Source organism: Centropristis striata, chromosome 7 (genome assembly GCF_030273125.1).
Source record: "Centropristis striata isolate RG_2023a ecotype Rhode Island chromosome 7, C.striata_1.0, whole genome shotgun sequence".
NCBI lineage: Eukaryota > Metazoa > Chordata > Actinopteri > Perciformes > Serranidae > Centropristis > Centropristis striata.
Window position 1 is genome coordinate 14,754,813 of NC_081523.1, and position 26,792 is coordinate 14,781,604.

The 26,792-nt window shown below is 40.7% G+C and overlaps 1 protein-coding gene across 3 annotated transcripts in view; it reads right to left on the reverse strand.

Annotated features, from left to right (window-relative positions):
• Nucleotides 1-3,868: 3,868 nt before the first annotated feature.
• trpm3 (transient receptor potential cation channel, subfamily M, member 3) overlaps nucleotides 3,869-26,792 on the reverse strand; it is a 133,568-nt gene continuing 110,644 nt past the window's right edge. For 2 of the 3 annotated variants that reach the window (XM_059336249.1, XM_059336248.1), the window contains 9 exons: nucleotides 21,284-21,451; nucleotides 17,351-17,491; nucleotides 14,513-14,641; nucleotides 13,627-13,878; nucleotides 11,748-11,922; nucleotides 9,345-9,495; nucleotides 7,719-7,912; nucleotides 7,411-7,543; nucleotides 3,869-7,222 (listed from right to left, as the gene is read on the reverse strand). In XM_059336249.1, the coding sequence (XP_059192232.1) occupies nucleotides 5,608-7,222; nucleotides 7,411-7,543; nucleotides 7,719-7,912; nucleotides 9,345-9,495; nucleotides 11,748-11,922; nucleotides 13,627-13,878; nucleotides 14,513-14,641; nucleotides 17,351-17,491; nucleotides 21,284-21,451 (2,958 nt within the window). In that variant the 3' untranslated portion in view covers nucleotides 3,869-5,607. Of the gene's footprint in view, nucleotides 7,223-7,410; nucleotides 7,544-7,718; nucleotides 7,913-9,344; nucleotides 9,496-11,080; nucleotides 11,210-11,747; nucleotides 11,923-13,626; nucleotides 13,879-14,512; nucleotides 14,642-17,350; nucleotides 17,492-21,247; nucleotides 21,452-26,792 lie in introns of all 3 variants that reach the window. The other variant, XM_059336247.1, reaches the window with a different exon arrangement.

Here is a 26,792-nt window from a genome sequence, read left to right on the forward strand (position 1 = left end):
GATTTTCAGTTCTTTTAAATTTAGCAAAGTGACGCACAGTCAGTTGTTTTACAGACTTTAAAGGCCACTCAGCATGAATAAAAGATGAACTGCAAGAAAGAAACTTGTTGTAAAATCTGACATGTGTATAACCAAGTATTTCCAAAACATGTCGTATAGAAAGTGCCAATTGGCTCAAAAACAGTTTGTGTATAAATTATAGAAATTACACATTTTCCATCACATCACAAAAAGTGTTTTTCTGTTATGTGTGCTGATTCAAAGCTGTGTTTGTGCCTCGTGTCAGTGGGACAAGTTTTAAAAATGACATAGCACCAAGCAACACCTGTCACACTTGTCTCAGCAGCAGTCAGGGGGGAGGCAGGGGGAGACTGATGTCCCCCTTAACTGCAGAACAGCTTATGTGTTATGCCTCATTACCCGTTGGTTGAAACACTGTGTGTGCTTTTTGATGTTTTATGAGTTCTACAAGGATAAGGTTGGCAGCTCTTGGCCCGAGTTTGTAGCTAACATAAATGGAGTCAAAGAAATGCAGATGTGGCTGATGTTTTAGTGCAACAGGCTGTAAATACATTTCTCATATGTGTTATCTGATAAGCTTCAGCCTTTTTGTTATCTGATTGGTTAAAGATCTCTGGGAAGTAAAAACAGGCGAGACACGGAGTACCAATCTATTTAATTTTTTATTTAACAATGCATGCCAGACATGATCCTATTCACATTGAAGAATACAGATTTGTATTTGCATTCAAATACTCACTACTTTGATTTCATATTATAATCTCTCTCTATCTTTCTCTCGTCGTCTTTACAGGTCGTCTTTGTACACTCTGAGTGGAAGAACTGCATGCATTTGAAGGACATTAAATAAAGTGTGACCAGTAGGGGGATAAGTCCCTTTCAGTTGTAGAAGCACATTAGCGATTATTGCAGAAAAAACGTGTGAAACTCTCTTTAGCTTACGAGTCACAGGTCGTCATAGGAGGGAAGCAGATCTGTTGATGATCATCATATGCTCATGAGATACAGTATAGGAAAATATTTAAAAAATACTGTACACTGAGATTCTGTTGGGTTGTGTTGTGTTGGCATGCCTCCCTGTTAAAGGTGTCATCTATATGTCACACGCAGATAATGTACACGCGCATACACACATACGCACACCTTCTGTCCATAACTTCCAGCCATGTCAACATACCACAAAACCATTTATAGAATCATGTACACATGAGTTTAGATGTGCCATGGACACATATGTTGTCTCATATTCCTTACTGTAAGGATAAAGAAATTAAATATTTTGATTTCCTATCGCAGTAGGTCAAATAGGAGGGCCTAAACTTTCAGTCCGACAGTAATCTGTTTTCCAAGTTAGCCATGCATAACTGAGTTGAGCTGTATGACCTTTGCCCTGTTAACCCCTTCCTGCCACAGCTGTGTGGACAATAGGTCAGTAGAGCACGACTCAGCTCGTTTCCATTTGGTTTGGCAAAGTTTGGTTTGGTTCAGCTTGTGAGGGACCAACCCTCTCTCTAACGACTTCTAACTGCTGTGAGTGAACAAAGTCAGTCGGTTAAGTATGAAGACATTCATTCATATTCTATTGCCATTTCTGAAGACACATAAAAATATAAATGTCCCTACAATCCCCAAAGACTATTGGTTACACTTGTAAAGCACAGTGATTATATTGGAAGCCTTCTTCTGCAGACAAATCCAAATCTCTCTATTTCTATTTTTTTCTATTTCCATCTTTCTTTCCACCTTGATAAACTTACTATTTTGCATCACTGGGGTAACGTTGTCCCTGAGCATTGACTTGGTGTCAACCTTTTCTCTCTTAAACATACTGTAAACTATATATTTGAAGAGGAAATTGCAAATCTGATCCTTCGTATAAACCGACAGGCTGAAACATCCCATTTGTCATCTTTTAGGTATTTACTTGTGTGTTACTCACCCACATGATCCATACTGAGCATGTCTCCACAAAGCAATTCATGTTGTTGTCATTGCTGGGTTAAAGGGGCACTCCACCAATGTTACAAATAAAGGTGAGTTTACTGGTCGTGGAGAGAACTGAAAAAATGTTATATCCCAATAAGCGCCACCGTGAACAGTCCTAAAAATGGCAACAGTGGGGACAGATGAGTGTAACCGGAGGGTGGCCTTTAAGCTTCTGTGATGACATGGTTCGGAAAGGCATTATAAGCAATAACCGCCTTAATAGAGCGGTGCAGAGTGGCGGCAAGTGGGATACACAGGGACTCGCATGCACTAACAGGGACAATTTGTTGTCACAAAAGAACAGAGAAATTCAGATTAAAACACACACAGAGGTAGCATGACTTCATTTTCTGGTCAGCATGTGTAAATAGTTGTTTACTGCTATATTAATGTTCTGAATGTCTTCTACAGTTCCTTTAAGTCTTTCAGATATTTCACAGACAACCTGCATTAGTAATGTGTCGGGTTTGAAAGATGAGACGATTTAACAGTCAGCTAAGGTCTATCAAAAGATGCTTATGAGTTGCACCATAGGAAAGGCAACAGGAAAGGTTTTGGTAGCGGGAGCGTTCCGTCTGTAGTCTGAGCAGTATTGACCAATCACGTTTGAGCGGGCTTTGGTTGCATGCAGTTAAACAGTACGTGTGAAAAAAGGGGGAACACATTGGCCAAAGTGCAATCTTGGAACCCATTTCTATCGCCTGAGGAGGATTTATCTGCAGAATCTATGTGAAGAAACACCATCACGTCCGACCCGGAGGCTAAATTGACGTCTGATCAATAGTCGATGGGTTCTGAGAAATTCCCCCCTTTGAGCATGTGCAGCATATATCACTGGAGTACCCCTTTGAAGGTTTAGGGTTTGGCTCAGTATGAACAGTCTGGATCATCAAACAGATTGGGTTGTAATACAGGGATCAGTCAAATTATACAAATGCCTGCCATATCCTCACCCTTATGTCTCAGTTTCATGTGCAAATTGATTTCTCTTTTCTCCAGCTATTAAATTGTTATTCTCATTGAGATCTTTCTACGTGTTGCTGTTGATTTAAATGTCCATACAAGCAATGATACAATCCAATAACAACATGTCCCCCACTCTGTACATCAGATGTGTTAAAAGAGTGTATGCAAAATCCACATGTTGAAAATAATCACATATATTTGGGCTTTATGATTTGGGGGAGAGAAAAAAAAACATAAGATGAGAAATTTCACAGATTTCTGAATCACTTCAGTCCCCACATACTCCATCCATGCCCAGAAGGCACCCTAAGTTTGGTATACTGGCAACTGTGTATTGCCGCGTCAACTTTACATTAGAAAATTCTCATAAGCTGCTTGATAAAACATACAATAAAAACTACTTTAAATACTTTAAATATGATTGAAATGTACAGTATATTAGACAATTCTATATTTAATAAATAATATAATACATCAGCATTTAGTGCATGTCGATGGTCATCTTTTTATTAAATTTAAAAGCTTAATTAGAAAATACTTAAAATTCGACAAAAATATCACTGAGAAGATATAAATATTGATTTCGTAATTCAAACAGGCATTTACTGTAATCATCGATAATGAGCAGGAAAATGTCAATAAATAGAATCAATCTCAAAATAAATGCAACATGATTAAACTGAATTGAAATAGTGATGAAATATAAAACAAACATAAAAAAATCAGTAAGAATTCTATTAATTTAACCTATCTTAACTTTACAAAGCCATCAGAAAAGGGCATCTTCCTCCCCACAGATTTTTTTCCATTAGAATAAAAAAATGAGACCTTTTTAAAACACTGATCTGGCTTTTATATTTGACAATAATAACCCCATGTTTCCTCCTCCATGTCACTTTAAATGCACGTCTTTCTTATGTCTCAGCTAGAATGCATATACTTGACAGCTTATTTCAAGCTTTTTTTTTTTAAAGATAATTTAATAAATTAGCTCTTTCTTTAGGAGATCTTTTTGACCTGTATGTGATTTAAAATGGGCCTAGTCATCGGGCAATTGCTTTCTATTAAAGTCTCCTTTTGCAGTGTCTGGCTTTATAACAAAATAAAGGAGAAAAGCAAATGAATGACAGTTATGGAGTACATGAAGGACGGATCCATTAGGTGTAGGTGGATTAAAACTATTGCAACATAATGCCACTGCCAAAACCTGAAGGAGGAGGGCTGGGCTACATGAGAGCAACGATTGGTTGAGTGTAAGGATTTTTGGTGTCAGGTGCAGGCAAAGAAGGTTCACATCAGGTTCACCCAGCAAGAATTGCTTCTGAATGGGCTCATAGCGCCCCTCTTGTCCCCATTTTTTTTTTTTTTGCAATTGCACTTGTTAAAGCTTTCAGGGATCAGTTCGGGACTAGAGTGTATCTGGTATTATGCAATATTTCACTGACAGTGTGTGTGAGTGGACATGTAAATATGCATGTGAATGTCAACATGCACTTAATTAAACTCTCCTTTCTTTCATTTTCCACTTTTATGCCCCGAATTTCAGTGATAAAACACCAGATGCTGTCACCTGCTTATCTCAGTCCTCATGTCACATTCTTTCACACTTTTTTCCTGATAACTTTTCACTCTCATCACGTGGCTAATTACTGCAGATAGAGACTGCTGACACTTGACAGCCATGACCGGAGACTTGTGATAGAGTAATGACCTTGTGACTGGAGCATGTTCAAACACTGCTTTCTTTCTTAATCTCTAGCTGGACTGACAAAAGAAACAGTTTGGTAGATAAATTATGCTACAAGACAATAAAAGGCAAATTTGATATACCTTTGAAAAAAGAGATAAATATTGATTATTTGAAAGGTGTATTTGTGTATCTAGAGGTAAGTTGTTGCCATGTTACAGCCTTCATTTCCAGTGCAACCAAGAGAGGAAATAGTTCCAGATGGTTCCAAACACTTCGTTGATTTCTTAATGAAGCAACCAGAAATAGTAGCTTCTGTTTGCAAGTGCTGGGGTCTTACAGAGTGGCATTATATGAAGAGAGATAATGTATTTATAGCGAAAGTTTTGACTCTATGCTAAGACAAAATGACAAAATGAGGTGGCTGTTTTTTCTGTCTTTCCCCTCTCTCTTCGTCTCTCAAACTTGACAGTTTCTACCATATAATGCAGCTAGGAGTAACAGTATACTTTCTCTGACTTACGTGATTGATATGTGATGTAACACAGTGACAGATGTCTACTTGACGTAAAGGTGGTGGGTGGAAGACATACAGTACAAATACTGCTTCCATTGTCATAACACCCCATTGAGAGTTACGTAGCTACAAGAGGAGGTAAAAACTAGTCTAGATTCATAGCTCTTTGTTTTTGACTGGTGTACAGTAGGAGCCCTACATCTCCCATCGTTTTCCCCCTGACACCTGACCCAGGGTAAAGTTGCCCTCCACCACTGACTATGAATAACTTTTACCACCTTTTCTAACCTAAAACATAAGAGAAAATTTGTAGATCTGTTACAGATCTGCATCTATGGGCAACTTCACCCTGCTTTCACTTTTGCCCTGGGCCCTTTCATTTTTCCTCCCTGGTCCTATCAGTGTGTGAGTGTGCCGACCAGTGTTCTTGTCACGTGTAGTTTTGTCTATCAAAGCTGCGGAAAGCTGACGGCGTGGCCAGCTTCCTCATGGAGAGGCTGTCAGTCTTGGCTGTTTCGGGCCGTGCTCCAGACTTGCTCCTGAGGAAGGGGTTTCTGGTTCCTGCCAGACCCCGGCCCCCTGGCCCAGGCCCCCTGTCTGCCCCCAGACCCGGTCCCCTCTCCATCCTCTCACTCACTGATAGGCTCTTCCGGTGCGGAGGGGCCAGCGTGAGGGAAGGATGGGAGTCGTCTGAGGAGCAGCTGTTTGCTCGCTCCAGCCTGGAGAAGGGGGAGCAGAGAGGGGCCCCACTGGGCCCGCCAAGGCCCCCGAGACGAGGGGTATCGGGGGCTGGAATCAGGTCCTCAGGGTCCTCTGGATCAGACTCTGTGTGGCTAAGCTCGGCCTCTCTCTCTGGGTGAGAGGAAACAATCTCTGACGGCTTATCAAAGGGGAATGAGCTGGATCCTCCGGGGGAGTGTGAGTGTTCTGCAGGAGTGTATGGAGCTGAGACACAGCGTGTATCGATGCAGTCAGTGATGCTGGTGTACTCTGCAGCTTTAACCTGGACTCCTGCCCCCAATCCACTGTAGCAGCCTCTCGGTGTGAACATGAGGCTGTGGGACTTGACCAAAGGGGGCTCATCCAGGAATGATGTGCCTGCTGTAGAGAGGTAGCGGCTGCTCTTTGAGCGCTCGAGCAGCCCTGCTGAGGGAGGTGGGGATGGTTCCATGTCCCAAGGAGGTAAAGTGGTATCTGGTAAGAGGTGGGCTGAGCACAATGACAAATCAGCAGCTGCACTGTCGTCAAACATAGCTCCAGCTGTTCCGCTGCTGCCTACTCCGCCCTCCGAGTGCCTGTCGCCCATACCGCTGGTGGCGGCGCTGCTGAAGTCCCGGCCTCCCGGCAGCACCGTCTCCATGATATCCGACTGCAGCGAGCAGTCTCTCTGGAGCGGTGGGACCACTCGGAGAGGATCCAGAAAGACCTCCGCGGGCCCTACCTCCTCAGAAGCTGAGACGTAGATATCAATGCATGATGATGGACGGTGCTGCTGGGAGACCGACAGCGTCGCCAGAGGGAGGGGCTTAGACTCCTTGGGGGCGGCACCTGAGGACACTGATTGTGAGCTGTTGGCTCGATGGAGACTGAGCGAGCGCTCTTTGAAGAAGCTCTCAGCTCGTTCAGCTCCACTTGCACGATCACCACCACGACCGACATAAAACGAGTGGCTCCTTGTCCTTGCAGCGATGGCAGTAGGAGAAGGGGGGGACATGGAGCCCTCAGCTGTTCCCTCCAGTGCCTCCTGCAGGCGGTAGGCATTCCCTTCTGTGCTGTTAAAACTGCTCTGACGGAGGATGTATGCTGCATCTGGGCACTCACCCTGGCGGAGTATGTACGCGGAGTCTGTGCAGTCAGATGATGTCCGGGAACGTACTTTGTTGACCTCACCACGCTCAACACCCGTCACACGCTCCAGCGCGACGGCAATCCGTCCAATCAGCTCCTCCATTTGGGCCAGACGAATGTCAACGGTCTGCAGCGAGGCCTTCATGAAGTGCTCCCTCTCATTGACTTCCTCCAGACGCATTGCCATATTCTCCACTCTGGCAGAGGAGAAAAGAAAGAAAATAAGAAATGTGCACTAAAACATTTGAAGGCTTAGTTTCTCTTCTGCCACGTCCTCTATCTACCTTCTAGACGGAACACTGGACTTATTTATGAACCAATTTTAGATAGGCTGAAAGTTTGAGGTAGAATACAGAAAGAGGTTTTCTCTTAAGCTATGTCTGACCTTTCAGAAGTGACTCTGATCCTCTCATCGTTAGACGAGTGGAATCTGTCATCCTTCTCTCTGAAGTACTCCTCTATGCACTGCTCCTCAAAGTCATGGACTTTCTTCAGCTCATCTTCTGTGATGAAAAGTTCTGTAGATGAAAGAGTGAGGAAGTGATAATGCTGCAGTCATTTGACTGGTAGTATAATAATAGCAAGAGTTCAAATCTAAAAAATATACTGTAGCATCGCTAAAAACAGAATTTTGAAAATAATTTAAAGTGATGTCAATAAATTACAGTTCTTAAAGGTTTATCTGTCACTCACTCAGTCCATAGTCTCTCTCGTCATCGTCATGCTTGCGCCAGCGACAACACAAATGCTTGAGGACCATAGTAATGTGACTGAAGATGATGAGGGGTGGAGGAAGGACTGGGCGCTCGTGGAAGGTCATAATGAGCTGGTAGCGCTGGAACTTCCAAACCTGGTTGGAGATGGACTTCACCTCGAAGAATGTATTACTATGATGACGGACAATAACACACCAACCAAGAAACATTATGTCACAACAACTTCAGTTAGTATACAGATTTGTTGATGCACTGAATTCTTTACTTAGTGTGCTGCTGCACTGCAGAGCCAAGTATGGACACAGATAGTATATGTAAATAGAAATAAATGCAACAGCTAACGCAATAAACGGTTGCCTTGATGTTTAATGAGATTAAACCTTCAATTCAACTTTTTTTTCTCTCTCCCCCATTGTGCGCTTTTTAGTAATTACCCTGACGAACGTGGAGAAGAGGATGATCATTCTTGCTACAATGATAATTCAGGGCCACAACAACAGATCATTAGCATGGTAATGTCCCTGCGGACGAAGCACCACCCCATTCTGTTAATACAATTTGCTACCAGCCTCTAATGAGTGTGGCCTAACTGCAGCCCAAACCCAAACTACTGTAATTTATTTATCTCTCACACACACACTGATGGACACAAATAAAGTCTTATATCCCAGAAAATGTCATGGCATTTTTTTTGCTCCTGTCACATTGTACTCAGCTTCCTGTCCTGCACAATCACACCTTAAAGTAGGGAGAGCTGAAACATGTCTTTTCATGCAGTAAAACAAAGTTATAATACCATAAATCATTATTAAAAAATGTAATAAATGCAAGTTAAAGTTATTTTACAAGCTTTGGAATAATGTGGAATTCATATATACAACATTTTCGCAGGTGCACAAGTGTTACCAACACTGGAAAATGTGCCTGCTCTACATATGTTACTATTTACATCTTTACAACCTCTACTTACAATCTCTCTTATCTTCTGCTCTCTGCTCTGAGTAAACAACCTGCAGCTCAGTTGAAGTTTCATTAATTTTTTGTCACATGACATGCTGGTCTAAGCCGACTAATTCATGGTTTCTCAGTTGCTCTGAGGAGCTCAGAATTTAATTATTTTTTACAGGTTCAGGCTAATGCAAATGGTTCATTGTAGGTGGAATTTCAAATGAGACATTTTTATGAAATATCACTATTTTCTGCTTAGATTTGGTTATTTTGCCTGACAGAAACATTTGTCACACATTAATCCGTCAAGGACTGCCAGAAATGTGAAAGTCTGACGATAATTTCTGTTTTCAAAGTTTCTGGCTATGATAAATGGTGTAATTTTGGCAATTTCTTTAAAAGGAAAGCGTGCCTTTCAAACCAGCTGGCAGGTTTGTGGGATTCAGACGGTTAACGCAGTATTAAATAGTTACCGCCATGAGTAACATTCATGATTTCATGAGTGGGGGCGTTGAAGGACACAGAGAGAAAAATTCTATCATCACGCTGCCAGAATAAGAATGTTTCAGGTCCTGAGTTTCTTGTAAAGCAGTGTGGTGTCTGTCTATATTTGGTTACAGATGTAAAAGCTGAAATTATTACAGAGTTTACGTACTTGAACACAGCTATGAGAAGGTTGACCAGCAGTATGTTGGCCACCAGCAGATAGCAGGCCATGATGGCTGGGACAATCCAGGCACCCGTCTTACAGGGAGGCAGCGCCACCACCCCCCCATCGTCTGTCGTGACGTTCTGCCCACAGGGGGCTGCACACCGCCACAAAACAAATACACACACATACGAGTTATTACAAGGTCAACTATGTCCGTAGAGATAGAGACTTGAATCCATCATGAATCATATTTTAGTTTAAAATTTGTAGATGCACAACAAATTAGAAAGACATGCAGACGCATGACAGAAACAGAAAACAAAGTAAAAAAAGCATTTAAAACCAAAGTAAATGGAAATAAAGGAAACATTCAAGCACATACTGTACACTGAGTCACAAGACAACAATAACAAACAAAGAGACAAACAAAATGCATAACTACATTTTTTGCAAACAAACAAGAAGCATAATTAGCCTTTATGCTTCTTAAAGAAGGGACTGGAAAGAGTGGACACTATAATGGTAGGGGCTCATGTTCACAAATGTGCATCTGAAAAGAAAATACTTAAAGAAATACATCCATCATGTCTCATCACAATTTGTGTTCCCAATATATTTAAACATGCAGTCGATGTTTAAGATATATTGTCACATGTGCGCCATAGCTTCGATCAGCAATGGTTGATTGCTCTGAATCATTTGAAATGTATTTAGGATACATAGTATGTTTTTTCCATCTGTGATGGTTCAGTTGCTGTGGCTTATCTGGGGAACATTCAGCATTTGTTCTTGGTTTGTTTGCCTTTGAGATTCATTCTAGTCATGCTCATCATTGCTTGATGTTCAATTGTTTCACACAATGCAGCCCAAAGACAGAGAACTGAAGTAATTTTTCTAGTTTTTCAAATTTTCACCTTGAAAAAATTTGGATTAAAAACTCTGACAACTGAACCACGTGAAAAAACAGATTACAGATGATGAAAGGTGGCTGATAAGTATATTCTGGTGTGTATGTGTGTATGTATGTCTTTTACTCCAGTATGGGTTTGTATTTATATGTCAATTTCAATACATATATTAAATGTTGCTATATTGGTTGAAATATTTTGGCAATGTTGCATTTGCTCCAGTGAGAAGCTGAGGGTGATATGGTTTTTGTGACAGACGGTGTTAACATGGCAGGGTCACTACTTCAAATGAAACTAATTGAAAGTTGAGGAACAAATGAGTGGAGGAAACATCAAGGGAATATCAAAACTTTTAAACTTTGATATTTTCTCTTGATGTGACAACTGACCAAAAAACAGAGAGCATAAAAAATATTAGAACACATTTGAAAAGTGCTTCTGCCACGTAACAGTGCCATTTGCCAGCCAGTGCCAAAATTTGTTAGGGTAAAGTTGCTTACAAAATATAGCCTTGGGTCGAGCTACTAGTTGTTTAAAAAAAGAAAGATTTGGAGAACATAGGCAGCCTAATCAAATCAGGCTGTCATACACTTTAAATGGTCGCAAACCAGCTTCTGGTATTTAAATAAAATTAGATACAGTAGCTGACCCAAGAAACCAAACACATGAAGGCAACTTTAACCTTAGAGCGCGTGGAGCCGCATGCACAGTTTTGAGTCAAGTGTCCTCTAGTGGTAGGAGTGGGCATGACATGGTGGTAATGTGAAGATGATGAAGGAGAGGTGGGATAGGTAGATGTGATTAAATTGAGGTTTATATCTATTGATTTACTGGGGGTTTGACTGCACTGGGCATTGTGGGATGGACCACTACTACGCCAGGTTCCGTAAGTTCGTAAGTAATTTTCGGACAGCCAGAGTTTTTCATTCAGCCTTTGCTGTAACTTCCTACTATGCATATCTGAAACAAAGAATGAAAACATTATTTCAGATCTCTTCTCTTTGGGCCACTCCTCACATTCTGTACACACCATCATATATACACCCACACGAAAAGACAACAGAACAGCACACAAACGCACTCTCGCTCTCAAGACATTTTCTCACAGACACTTTATTGAGTCAAAAAGTCGCTTTGTCTACAGGATAAAAAATAATGTAGAGACAAAAAAGATCAGGACACACTGACAGTGAAAATTAATTTCCTCATATAAGAAGGTGAACTTGATAAAAAAAAGATTCTGCAGACAAGCAAAATTAGTCCAGTAATTCCCCTATAATCAATGTAATGCAATTTCTCTTATACAATGTTTTAATATGTATGTGTTATAAAAGGATATCTTCCAATAGTTTGTTATCCTGTGGAGAAATGACTTCAATGATAAGTGGGTATTCGGTGGCATTGCTTTCATCTGTCTTCAGAGTCGGGACCTATTCTTCCCCGAATTAACAAAAATTAAGTTTATTCAAGAGCTCGGAGACTCTGGCCTTGAACTTACGGTCAATCTGGTCGGCAAACACCTCTCCGTAGATCATCCAGTAAGGCATGAAGAAGATGTTCCTAGCTAGCATCCAGGACGGGTCTTCATTTGGGTTGAGGATGGCCTGACGTGCCACCCCGAAACTCATCAGCACCACCAACATGATGATCACAAAATACATCATGTCGATCATCTGACAGAGGGAGGGGGGGGTAGAGGAGGGTCGTCAAAGAGAGAAGGGAAGGGGTGAGTGGTTTAAGAAAAGAAACAAATGGGGAGCATTTGGTAAGAATGTTTATAGAAAGGAACAATGATTAACAAAAGTTTGATGAATGATGGTTTACGATTGCATTTTTTGATTGCTATCCCTCTCTAGAGTCTATTAGTTCATTTATTTTGCTTTGGAAGGAAGCCTAAACTCTATTTAACTCATTCAAAATGAGTTAGGTTAATCCCAGGTTGATAGACACTGCAGTGGGAGAACACTTCTCATTTATATTCCAGTAGCCTCTGTATTTATTTTGATTTATGCTTTCTCTTTCTAGAAAGCTAAAACACATCTTCACCAGGGGTGAATCTTTTTTCTTTCATGGCATGATTACATACAAATTTAATGCAAAGATACAAGTGGACACTGAATTGGTGTATTTTGCGCCAGGTGATGCGAATTTTGCAAATCTCACAACGTGAATGCCCCTAAAGTCTGTTCACAAATTTAGCTTCTTAAAAGTTGTTTGCTTGTCTTCTTGCAGACAGACCTGGCAAAGCATGGATTCAGACTTTTTACACATCTATATCATGTTGTAGTTATTTCAGCATCCTTTTGATCCATTAATTACAATTATATTGCAACCAAATCAGTTTATTTTGAGTTCATACCACTGTATTAGTGCTCTAACATATTTAGACCAGTTCCTGGAGAAGGTGGTTATTACCTCTGGATGGTGTTATAAACCCCGAAACGACTGCATTTTGTTTTTCCGTTGTATCTGACACTTCCACAACAGGTACAAACCAATAATAGTGGTAATTTTGGCCACAGTTGGCAGTGTTGTTTACATCGGGATGTCTCACACGAGTTATATGAATTAACACAAATGGTCAAATTTTTGCGCTTTGCATCTGAACTGAACACACTATAAGAAATAGTCACATTTTAAGGCATTATCACTTTGTTAAAATCTTGATACATACCATTTTGGCAGATTTCTGTTTTTTTCCCATAAAGACTGTAAAGCTGCATTGTGTAACAAATGCTAGTGGAACAAAAAATGTCTTGAAAGTATGTTGCAACTACTGCTTTCTGCTGTTATTTACATCACATTATTGGTTTTTCAGCACTTTTCGAAACGACTCTCGCTTCAAATCTGCTTATCATGCTGCAAAATCGTACATGCCAATTATCTGGCTAAATCATTGAATCCAAATCCAAATCTCTCTCCAGCGCCTCTCTCTCTCTTTCTCTCTGTAACTAATTGCTGATTTTCATATCAAAGACCATTTGTGTCCAGTGGTACACAGCCTGTGTCAAAGCCAGTCGAACATCAGATGGATACAAATGTGAGGCTTTGATCCCTTTACCAGTTTTGTCTTCATGTATGTATCAGAGGCTCTGATCTTGCGCTATTTGAAATCAAACAATGAGGTTTAGAGGCACAGAAGCTCTATTAGGACACAAGCCTGCACACCACATACAGATTAAACCTTTGTAATCATGGGACTCAGTGAACTCTTGTAATCAGTATGGATCATGCTGATTAGAAGTCAGAAGGTAGAAAAAAGTCACACATAAATGAAGACAGGTAATATGAGAGATGCTGGAGACAGACAGACAGACAGACAGACAGACACACACACACACACACACACACACATTACCACCCCTGCCTCCTCTCACCATCTTGCCAATCATCATCACATAGGGACCCAGGTACTTGTTGACCCCAAAGATGTCCAGCAGCCGGATGTACCAATAGATGATGTTGACACAATAGATGACCCGCCCGTAGCTCATGAGCGGCGGCTCCTGGAGACGCAGAACCATGCCAACGGAGAATATGAGGATGGCCATGAGGTCTGTGATGTTCCAGTACTCCTGCAGCCACACCTTCACCTTCTGTAACAACTTCCCCGGCTCTGACATCAGGATCTGGGAGAGGAGTTGGAGGAAAATTAGTTGAGAAGGGAAGGGAAGATGAGGATGCTTAAATGCTGGAAAGATGTGTTAAAAAAAAAGCAGAAAAGATGTAATTCAAAAGACATGCAATATATTCAAACCACCATCAGAGGGCAGTATGAGTTCACCAATCAGGGCATCTAGCAATGTCTGAGAAGGCATTTTCGTGCAGCTGAGAATGATGTGCCATAATGATTAATGCATTTCATACGCTTACAGTACAAACAGAGTGAGGCTGAACTAGATAGTGTCATGTGGCCACATACCTGTCTTTTCCTATTTATTCTTTATTTGCTTTCCCATATCTTTTCCCATGTCTCTTACCTTCATTTTTATCCCCCGCCCCCCCTTAGACTCTTTCTTTTGCTTCCCATTCAATAGTCTCACCACTGTTGTCCTTTCTCATTATAAGCTGTTTGATGATATGGTCATGGGAGTTAGCCTCTGCCCTCCAGCACAGACCTTGCTGAATTCAACCATAGGCGACACTATAATGGCAAGCTGTGCGTCTTTGGTTCCCCGGGTAGTGGTGAAGAATTGATAATGTGAAAATAGTAACTAATGCTTGTGCACATTTGCATGGAGCTGCTGCAAGGATCTGTTTTACCTCTCTCATCTTCTCAATGCCGTTGGTAAAGATGTAAGCGATAACGATCCACTCTTGAGTAGAGGGCCACAGGTCCATCTTGACCAGGACAATGTAGTTGAATAACATCAGGTAGCCCACATATGCCATCTATTAAAAAAACAAAACATCACAGCAGAGAGTAATTAGCAGGAACACGTTTATGGTTATGTGCTCTTTCCACAATCACTCACCGTACATCCATAAAGTTCAATTATTTCTCTGCAAACAATTTGGGAAAGTCTTTTGTGTGCTGCTGCTCAAATTAAACACTTTTTTTGTGAATGAATGACCCTCATTACACCTCTCTTTAATTCATTTTTTTTAGGTCTGATAATAGAGATTTGAGGTCAAGACACCTGATTGCTGTAGCTCCACACTTAGCCTGAAAATGTCCATTATCTGTCTCCTGTGGCTGTGTCTATTTAAATCCATGTCAGCTGTCCACTTTTTTTTCTGTACTTATTTGCGCACTGTGACTTCATAAAAATTCTGACCACAATGCGGACCTATTAACATCTAAAGATTAGGCCTGGATGACCTAACACAAATGTATTCAAAATCCATTTTTATGTGTTTTCCTCATTTAAAGGTATTCATCCACAGGATTTCACAGCGATTGGTGGTCTAGTATCCTCTGAGACTGTTTGAACTGCCTGGATATATCAACATTGATTTGGACAGCTATGCAAAAAATATTTTAAATCTGGAACAAAAACGAAAAGCTTTGAACTATTTTTAATTCTAGATTAAAGTAAGTGAAAACAAACTGGGGATAGTGTCCCCTCCGGTCCATGCTTAAATCAAGTATTCCAGTGAAGTGTGAAGGAAAAGGGATTTTAATAATGTGTGGCCACGACTGTCAATCAGCCCCACATGCACAGTTGGTTTGAGTGATAAGTTTGGTTAAAATTACTTTAAACGGGGCAGCCCTCTACAGCAGGTCTGAATACAAATCTGGTAATAAGGTAAAGCCCACGTTTTGACCCCTGAAAAAAACTGGCATCTATTGTACGAGCGCAGTAATGAAATTCACAGTAGAGTATTATTCTTTAACCTGAAGGGCAGGAAGGAGAAGTGCAGGTGGAGAAGTGAAGGGGAGTAAATAGCCAGAGAAGAGAAAATGGGTTGAAACAGAAAGTAGTCAAAGTATTTTCTCAGCATACATAAACAGTGAAATCCCTGCTGGTGATGTTAAGAGATTTTTTCACTTGTCGAGCAAATTGAAGGAGCCCAGGACGGCATATGGGAGACAAAAGATCAGCTTATATACATCATTACACACACGGCCCACAGGCAGATACTGTACCAAACACAAGCTCTATAAACACTTCACAGATTACATAATGCAGATGAACTGTGCTGTACAGAAAGATGTAAGGACATACAACTCTAAAACTAAACTTTAAATAAAATAAAAGGTTCTTATTGTAATCCAGTGCAGCATCAAAGCTGGTATCATGTGACTCGTTTTGTTTAGAGAGAGGCGAAGTCCCACCACTTCCGGTGGACCCCATTGGACCTTACTTTGGAAAAAGTATGAAAGGTAGTCAACGAAGAGAGACAAGATCCCTTTTGAAGTGTTCCATGAATTACACTTAGGATGTTTGTCTATTCAAAAGATCATTTTGCAAGTCAAGAAAGTTTTTGTAGGTTTGTTGTAGTAACGTTTTGCACACAATTTTGCGAGGCGCGGCTCAGTAAACTGTAGAGTCTCTCGTCTCGTACATTATATGTCATGTTAACGGTCATTAGGTAACCTGATGTGTTTGATCCAGCAACTCCTAATCTTTTTATCATCCAGGAAGAGAAACAATGAGCAGGCCAGTTGCTCGTGTGAGTACATCCTGTTACAAACACTCTGCTGCTAGCTACAGCATGAGAGAGAGTTATGGCATCAATGAAGCGATGTTGGGGTGTGTTGTCTTCCGAATTATTTTTTTCCAGTCTTATACTTCAACAGGGGCGTCACGGTAGTCTAGTAGTTAGCACTCTTGCCTCACAGCAAGAGGGACGCCTGTTCGATTCCAGCCTGTGGCTCTTCTGTGTGGAATTTTCATGTTCTCCCTGTGTCAGCATATCTTATCTTATCTCCGGGCACTCCGACTTCCCCCTACAGTCCAAAAACATGCAGCTTAATTGGTGGACTCTAAATTGCCCGTAGGTGTGAATGAGAGCATGATTGTCTGTCTCTATGTGCGATAGTCCAGGGTGTACCCTGCCTCTCGCCCAATGTCAGGTGGGATCGGCTTGAAACCCCCCCGAGCAGACAGGGATAAGTAATGAACTATACTCCAACAGTTTTATAACAAAAACCGCAACATTCTTGACTTGCAAAATTATCTTTTAAATTAGATGCACCGATACTGACTCAAATATGTGGATAGTCGGGCAGATCTATTTAATTAAATTCTACTTTTTTATACAATATACTACATTATATACCAGGATTTTAATTCCTGTTTAAGTTTTGACCAATTTGTTGCTGCAGTTGTCATGTTTACACTTGAAATGTAATCCCTGTGTGAATTATAAATTTTACAATTGTATTTATTGATCCGTTGCTCCCTCACTCGCTGCACTGTTCTCCCCATGTTACTCCCATCAGTCTCCCCCTATATTTGGCACTAAACTTTCCCACCCTGGTGAAGCCGGGTAATGACAGAGTGTAACAGGAGGTTAATGAAAATAGAGGCACTGTGGCAGTACAAGCTAACAGCAGGGAACCAGGAATTGATGCTGTTGCAGAAATACAGTGAGCTCTGACAGTGCCAACTAAAATCTGAGCTCGTAGGTGTTGATGCTGCAGCTGACACTGACCGTATGAAACCAGAACTTGACAATTGGAGCATTGTAGAACTCGTATATCTTGCGTCCCAGCGGGATGAGGCGGTGGCGTTTCTGAACCTCCTCGACATCCTTCTTTCTGGATGTTTCTGTGGTTACCTTACCCAGCATCGCCTGGGGGTTTGCAAACCCCACATGGAGCGAGGGAGGAAGGAGTGAAAGGTGTGAGGGATAAAGGGAATCAAAGAGTGGGAAAAGGAAAGTGTGATGTATTGGAAAGACGGAGGAGGATGAGTGGGGAGATGCAGAGAGAGGATGGAGATGAGGACAGGTTTGTGGAAGGGAAGAGGTGGGAGTGAAGAGTCGAATAACAAAGAAAAAAAGGAGAAAAAGGAGGGAAGGGGAGAGGGTTACATAATGGCTACTGCACAGTTTTAATAGCATAATTAAAGAAGCAAGCACAGGCAATGTTATCATTCCAAAATGTGAAATGTGTGTTTGAGGTGGAGTGTTGGGTGAAGGCTGGTAACAATAGTATGACGCAGACACGGACACTCATGGATTGTGTCTCAGACAACAAATAAGAGACAGAAGAGAGACAAGATAATGACAGAAAGAAGACAGAAAAAGGAAAAGATAAGACATAGATATCTCGTTTCAATCTGTGACACATTTCCTTATCCATGAGAGAGGGTTCGAAAGCCCACTGGTTTTATGGGTCATGGCCTCAATGTCAAAGCAACACCAGACCTCTGAGGGAGTTTATTCATGGAATTGTATTGTATGTCAAGAAGTATGCTGTCCTACAGAGGCAAAACGCAGTAACTATGGATCTGGTCAAAATTTAGTTAGAACCTGTACAGCTTGAGCCCACAGAAATATGTGAAATGTTCACGACTGCACTACAGAAACAATGAAAAGTCGAAAATGATCCTCTGTCTTGGTGGACAAACAAATTCTCAGGCTCAAAAGTAATCAGTTTTAATCAACATGACTTTGAATATTGAGTTAATTTAATTTTTATGCCCAAGTTAAGTTAAATAACAAATGTACTTATTTGAACCCAAGCCATGATATTTTCATAACCTAATCACATAGTTGCCTGAACCTACATTTTTAAACTTTAACTTTTAAATCTTGTGTTATGCGATTGTGGTCATTTCATCCATTTCTATGAAGTCATGGTTTACTTTACACAAAAATATAATGTCATAAAAATGTGTAATTTCTGTGAAACTGCATTTTAAACTGGTAGTAACGACAATATGGACCTAAATATCCATTTTTATGAACTGACTTTTAATTATTTTAGTTTTTTATTACACATTTAAAATATTAAAAATAAGACAGCTGTATAAAGAGCAGCAGCAGAAACAGCTTAGAAGATCTTAATAGCTGCTTATTTTTTGACCAATTGCATTTATATTTATTTATATATTTATCGTGCATTTATAAATGTGTTATACTGATATTAACATAAGTATTAATTGTACTCAGACAAATAGAAACTTGAAGTATTATTCTAAAGTTCAAGTAAATTATCTTAAACACACTCGATAAATTGGGATAAAAAAGCTGAGAGACATATTTTGTATTAGGTCGAATAACCAACCTAAAAAGATGTCAAATCAAACCATTAAAACTTTTCTATTTTATACAATCTGTGCCATCAAGAAAACATTCTCAACGTCACTTTTCAGTTACTGCACTTTGTCTTTGTAGGAGAGTGCAGCAAACCTGGGCGAAGATTAAAAAAAAGTTTGTCCAAATATTTAAAATACAGTTGGTTTAAGTTCCCAGGCTGCTGATAGGTACAATAGTGATAAAACCACCACTGATAAATCAAGGAAGAAATCTCTATCAGAAAGGATTCAAGGGATTTATATTTTTCCCAAATATGTGAAACATATACAGCTACGAGGTTTGCCCGAGGCACACACAGACAGGGCCTTCAGGGTGAACAGATTCAGATGCCAGTGTGTAAATCACACCATGCCTTAACTGTACCGACATGCACATTATCCGATCAGCAAGTGGACACAAGCTATCACACAAGCTATAACATTCATCACAGTGTGGTTTATCTAAAGCATCCGAGGATAAAACAATACAATCTCCCTCTGTGGTGTAGTAGTCTGTGTGTATCTGTATGAATCTTTGTGTGATTCATAAGTGTCTGAAGGTGCATTTGTACAGTCAGAAGCCAGGGCAACAGGAAGGGGCTCATTGCAAATGCATCCTCTGGCAGCAGGCTTCTTTGTTCGACGCCGCAGCACCTCAAGGACTGCATGTGTAAGATGGCCCACTTGCACTGGCTTGCTGGCTGTGCTCAATGCAGATGGAGAGTATGTACAGTGGTGCTGAGGGGCGTTCAACTTCAGTTCAATCATTTAATGGAACAACTTCAGATCCAGTTTATGTCTCAAAATTCTTTGTCAAATTCCAGCCTGTGTTCACTTTGATAGGTATTTTCTATTTAATCTTATTCTTTACATGGATATGCTTATTATTTATTTTAGTCAATGACAACTTTTAATCACCTTTTACTCAAAAGTTAGTTTTCTCTTCTTTAACTACTGTAATCTCCTTAACAAGTTTAATTAGTCTTAATCCTGTTTCAAATGTTCTTGTTCCTTTTTGCCCTATTTAATTAACCTTATCATCAGATTTTATTCCACAATATAGCCAATCTAATCTAAATGAAACCAATAATTTCATCATTTAGGTCAAATTTATTTCACAGAACATTTTATCTGATGAAAGACAAAGGTTAAATGATTAATAAAGTCAATCACACTCACCCTGGCCCATTATGAGAGCAAATCTGAACCTGCCATCTTCCAAAAATATGCGTTAATCAACCACCTGAATCAAACCCACAAACTTGGTGGAAGATGACGAAAATACAGACATATTTTGGTTTCGTTCAAATTTTTTAAACTACATTTTAGTCCTGTTTTTATTGCATGCATGACATCTCATCTTTATCTTGTTTCAGTCAAGGAGAAAAGGTTGTTGAATAAAATATTTCCTCATAGTTTCAACACACAAACTGGATCTTGGTGTCATCTCCAGAAGTGATTGGATTAAAATGGAACGAGACCTAATCCTGCTGTACATCCATGTCTATGCAGATGGACCAACTCTTCCACTGTGAGCCGGGAGAAGGTGCTCAGACTCTGCATGATTTAAGCTCTGCAGCAGCAGGCGGACATGGTTATATAATGCAAAAGCCTGGGCCTCCCATGCTCAGCAGCCGACATGCTGAGTGGTATGCTGCAGCAAGCCATCATCATGATGGGAGAGAGTGAGGGGCAGCAATCGGCTAGCATACAGTACTGTACCTCAATCAGAACTGAGCTTGGAGAAAGGGGGAAAGAGAGGAAGAGAGAGAGAGAGAGAGAGAGAGAGAGAGAGAGAGAGAGAGAGAGAGAGAGAGAGAGAGAGAGAGAGAGGGAGGGGGGCTGACAGCAAAAGAAATAAAGAAACTAAAGAAGCAAAGAGAGAGCTGGGCAGAGAACAAGAGGGACTGGAGGCAAGGCAGAGAAATAGAGAAGGAGATAGATGGAAGGAGAAACATACACGAGGGAACCCACAAGCGGCGACAGACTGAGACGCTACAACTCCACAACTATGTCTTTGCTGAGACGACGAGAAACAGGAAAGGCCGATTTGGCTGGAAGGGTCCAGTTGGCCAGAATAGAGAAACAAGTATGTGTGTGTGAAGACCTGTGTGCATATGTGTGTGTATCGACATCTCACTGTGGACAGAAAGAACATAAAACTGGTCCACAAGAGATATTTACAAAGGACACAGAATCTGGGCTATGTGTTCAATGATCAGTTTTATAATCTGAGAGCATGTGTGTTGTCTAAAGTTTGAAGATGTGTATAGATTCTGAGATGCGGGGCTGAGGTGGGTTCTCTCACCACGGAGTTGTACTGCGCCTCACAGTAAGATCTTACTGTGAACTCCATGTCTTCCTCCTCCTTCTCCTTGACTGGTTTCTCCGGCTCCTCCTCCTCTTTCTCCTGCAGGTAGGCCTCCTGATCCTGGGGCATGTAGGACATCTCGTCCTTGTTTTTAAACTCCAGACTCAGGATGGACGGCGGCAGAAGCAGCCCTAATATGACCTGAGTGATGAGGAAGACAGAAAGTGGAGATGGTGCAGGTGAAGAGTTAGGGAGAAGAGCTGGAAGCGAAAAGTCACAGATGAGATAATGATGTACAGTTTTACGAGCAGCGCTGCAGGAATTAGGACACAGAGAGTCTGGAATAAACCAACCCAAGTGTTTCTCCTGTATGCCTGACCAACCTGGAATTAGTTAAAGTGTCTTTTCATAGTTGTTTTTCTATCAAAGACTGTGGATCATTTGCTTCAGGATTTCCAACACAAAAAACCCCAAAGCAGACAAAAATATTGAAGTTCAAAGTACAAACAGTACAAACACCATCAACCTGGTGGCTGAGTGATGCTCATCAAGAAAAAAAGACTTCTGTCAAGCCAGCCGTCCTTCGCATCTCTGTGGTCAAACCAGGTGACGCTAAAGCTGGAGTGTCCCTGTATTCTGACCTTTACAGTAAATGTATTGCAAAGGCCCAGGATACACATGTGACTACATTCACTTGTGAAAACAACGTGTCACCACAGAGTAGATGCAAAGTACATATATGGAAATTAGATGAATTGGATTATATTAGACAACTCCATATCTGGCTTAAAGGATACTGTCGCAGCCGAGACATCCCATATGTGGACAACTTCACCTCCTTTCTCAACAGAACTGACCTCTTCAAAAATGACCGTCTGCACCCAAATCTCATCGGATCTCGCCTCCTATCCTTGAACATTGATCTCACCCTGCACTCCTGCATGGCTTACTCTGGTTGACGATCAGTGATTCCACACTCAAAACACTATAGCGGTCCAGTGACAGTCTCATCTATCCCTGTTATTATAAACCTTAGGCCTAAGAAATGCACTTCTGATCACACCAGCTCAGCGAATCACAGTAATCTAATCCATATCCCTCCAGTTGTCAGCCCCTCACACAGCAACGCACCTCAAATAATAAAAATGGCTCTTTTAAATGTCAGGTCACTTACAAATAAATCATTTTTAATAAATGAACTCATTAGTACCCACAGTCTAGATTTCACTCTACTAACTGAAACCTGGTTGGATAAAAACGGAGCCACTACACTCATTGAGACTGCACCTCCGAACTTCAATTTCCTCCATACCACTAGAACTGATAGGAGAGGTGGTGGAATTGCTGCCGTCTTCTCAGACATTTATGTCTGTAAGGAAGTCCACCTTGGTGATTACATATCATTTGAATACCTTGCCTTGTCAGTGCATTGCAAAACTACAATCTTAATAATAACTGTTTACCGTCCACCAAAATCCAAATGTGGATTTCTGGAAGAATTCTCCCAGCTATTATCTAAGGTTTCAATTGATTATGACTGTCTTATTATAACTGGTGACTTTAATATTCACATTGACAATGAAACTGACCCAGATGCCATAAACTTTGTTAGTCTGCTGGAGGCATTCGACCTCTCCCAACATGTCCGTGGACCTACCCACAATAAAGGACATACTCTGGATCTTGTCATCTCAAAAGGACTCAACATTACAACACCTCTTGTTGTAGATATAGCTTTTTCCGATCACTGTTGCATTTACTTTGATGTTTCTGCTTGCCCTGTACAACGTCAAAATTCTCAATTACTCAAAAGACGCATAATTAATGACAATACAATTGAAAGCTTTCACAAAACTATAAATGAGTTGTCGTTGTCCATGACATCTTCAACTGGGGATCTTGTGGACAACTTCAACTCAAAAATACAGAATGTATTCAACAAAATTGCACCGCTTAAATCTAAATATGTAAAAAAACAAAAAGCTCCCTGGAGAAATGGAGTGGACATCAGACAGTTAAAGAGAAAGTGTCGTCAGGCAGAGCGACAGTGGAGAAAAACAAGACTTCACGTTCACAATGACATCTATAAGGATAAACTGAATGAATACAACAAAGCAATTAAACAAGCCAGACAATCATTCTTTTCTAAAATCATCAATGAAAATATTAATAATAGTAAAGTGCTTTTCTCCACTGTTGACAGACTTGTTAACCCACCTTCCATCATTCCTTCAGAAATATTGTCCTCAGTAAAATGTGATCAATTTGCTTTTTTCTTTAATAACAAAATCATTACTATTAGACAAAACATTACTGCCCTAAAACCTACAACTGAACTTGCCCTCCCTTTCTCCAGAAACTCCACCTGTGTCATGCCTCATTTTAACTGTTTAAATCTGAAAGAACTTGGTGATATTGTTGGTCAGCTCAGGTCCTCCACCTGCTGCCTGGATCCCCTCCCAACTGCATTTTTCAAAAATGTTTTTAACTGCTTAGCACCAGAGGTTTTACATATCATTAACACGTCTCTTCAGTCAGGTATATTTCCCACATCACTAAAAACAGCTGTCATCAAACCACTTCTGAAGAAAAACAATCTGGATCAAAGTGTCATTGCAAATTACAGGCCCATCTCCAACCTACCATTCCTCAGTAAAATACTTGAAAAAACAGTTTACATTCAGCTCAAGAATTATCTAGCATCAAATAGCCTCTTAGATACGTATCAGTCTGGATTCCGTCCCCACCATAGCACAGAAACAGCACTTATTAAAATCCTAAATGATCTACATATAAACACAGACTCCAAAAAAATTTCCATTCTTGTTCTACTTGACCTTAGCTCTGCATTCGACACCATTGACCACAATATCTTACTGGAAAGACTTGAAAGGTGGGTTGGTTTATCAGGCCCAGTTCTAAACTGGTTCAGAACCTACCTTCAGGACAGACAGTTTTACGTTTCCATCGGTGAATTTCATTCAAACAAAATGAACATTACATGCGGGGTACCACAAGGGTCAATTCTAGGACCACTACTGTTTAATCTCTACATGCTTCCACTCTCACATGTCATACGCAAACATAAAATAAGTTATCATAATTATGCAGATGATTCACAACTTTACATTTCACTACACCCCGATGACCTATCACCCATAACATCCCTCACTCAGTGTATCAAAGACATTAATCAATGGATGTCACACAATTTTTTACAACTAAACAAAGACAAAACAGAAATACTCATCTTTGGTGCACAGGCTCATAGACTGAAAATTGCAGCACACCTCAACTCTCTCTCCCTTGACAGCAAAACTGAAGCAAGAAATCTGGGTGTAATTATCGACAGCAATTTAAATTTCAGAAGTCATATCAACCACATCACCAGATCATCTTTCTACCATCTCAAAAATATCTCTAAATTGAGAGGCTTTCTGTCAAAATCTGACTCAGAAAAATTAATCCACGCATTTATAACAAGTAGACTAGATTACTGTAATGGTTTATTCACTGGAATCTCCAAATCAAGCATTCAAAGGTTACAACTAATTCAAAATGCAGCTGCACGTATTCTCACTGGCACCAAGAAATATCAACACATCACACCCGTTCTTAAGTCCTTGCATTGGTTACCCGTTAGAACAAGAATTGATTTCAAAATACTGCTCCTGGTTTATAAAGCACAACACGGCCTTGCACCTCAGTACATCACAGATATGCTCATCACCTACACCCCAGCAAGAACACTTCGGTCAACAGGCAGTGGCAACTTACTCATCCCTCACACCAGATCCAAAGAAGGAGAAGCAGCTTTTAGTGTTTATGCCCCAAGAAAGTGGAACACCCTGCCTGACACAGTTAAACTTGCCACATCAGTAGCCATTTTTAAAAACAGATTAAAAACCTATCTTTTCTCTACAGCATTTGGTTGAATTGTGTGCATGTGTGGTTGTGGGAGTGGGTGCACATGTGTGAGTAAGTAAGTGTATATGTGGTGAATATGGCATGGCTTGTCTACCTGCACTCTTCAATTAATTTGTAATCGATTTGTTTGATTTTTCTGTGTTTTTTGTTGTTGTTGTTGTCTTAAACTGTAATTATGTGTATTGTGAAGCACATTGAGTCTGCCTTGTGCATGAAATGCGCTCTATAAATAAAGTTGAATTGAATTGAATTGAATATATTCCATCGGTACATTTTCATCCACTTATCCAGGGCCGGGTCGCGGGGGCAGCAGGCTCAGTAAAGTGTTCCAGACGCCCCTCTCCCCAGCCACAACTACCAGCTCCTCCTGGTGGACCACGAGGCATTCCAATGCCAGATGAGGTACATAATACCTCCAGCGTGTTCTTGGTTGACCACGGTGGCCTCTTACCAGTTAAATGTGCCCGGAACGCCTCTAAAAGGCAGCGCCCCGTAGGCATCCTGACCAGATGCCCAAAACACCTCAGCTTACTCCTTGCAACACGAAGGAAAATCAGTTCTACTCCGAGCTCCCTCTGGATGTCTGAGCTCCTCACCCTATCTCTAAGGCTGAGCCCAGCCATCCTATGAAGAAACCTCATTTCGGCTTGTGTCCTGGATTATATTCATAGGATGTAAAATATCTGTGTCTCTTATAAATTAAGAAATCCCTCTAAATTGTGAGGGAAATTGCTTCCCCTTCAAGTTGATGTAAGGGAAAACGCTGAACCTTCATAATCAGTCCATGACACACACATGAAACTAATAGTATAGATTTACCCTTGTGAACACTTCCCCATCACGGCCTGGCTTGGCACATGGCTGAATGACAAAGCTTTGGTATTTATGAGGGTTCACATCGAGGAAGTCAATTACAAAAGCATTAGTCCAGACGGGCAGCGAGGGTGCTGCGCTGCCACGATGGATGAGAGGGACACACACAGCAGATAAAGGAGGCAGGCGTGCTGGAAGCACTTCAGATACATACCAGTCACACAAGAAAAGCAAGAGCGAGGCTTTTAACACAATGGGAAGGTGAATAACAAAGGCAGGAAAAGAAAATGGAGAGCAGTGTAATTGAGTGACTTCTTATCTCTGGAAGCAGCTGTCTTAAACTAATTTAAGAGTGGAGTTTTGGCGTTTTCATTGCATGGACTATAGGCTCAAAACTAAATAGAAATTCAAACAATTTACTTTACATTAACTTCTGAGGTATACAAATTGAGACAATTCATGTCACAATTTAATAACAAATCTGTGAGTAAAGTGGGATGACAAATATGATAGAATATAAGGAGAGGATAGTTTCAGGGTGAAGGAATGGGGTTCGTGACCAGTGAGAAATACAATTATAACCACAGCTCAGAAAGTGATGTCTCAGCTTCTCAGTGTCAGTCGTGTCAAAGGGGCGAAAGTAAAGATGTCAGTAGGTTGTCAGACTTATTGATGTGTGAAGAAATCAAAGTTCTCATCTTTGTAATTCCTAGTCCATTTGTAGCCTCCAGTATCCATGTTCTGATATGGGTTTGCGTGTTAGTGGAGAGAAGCTAACTGCCCTCACAACTATACCAACTCC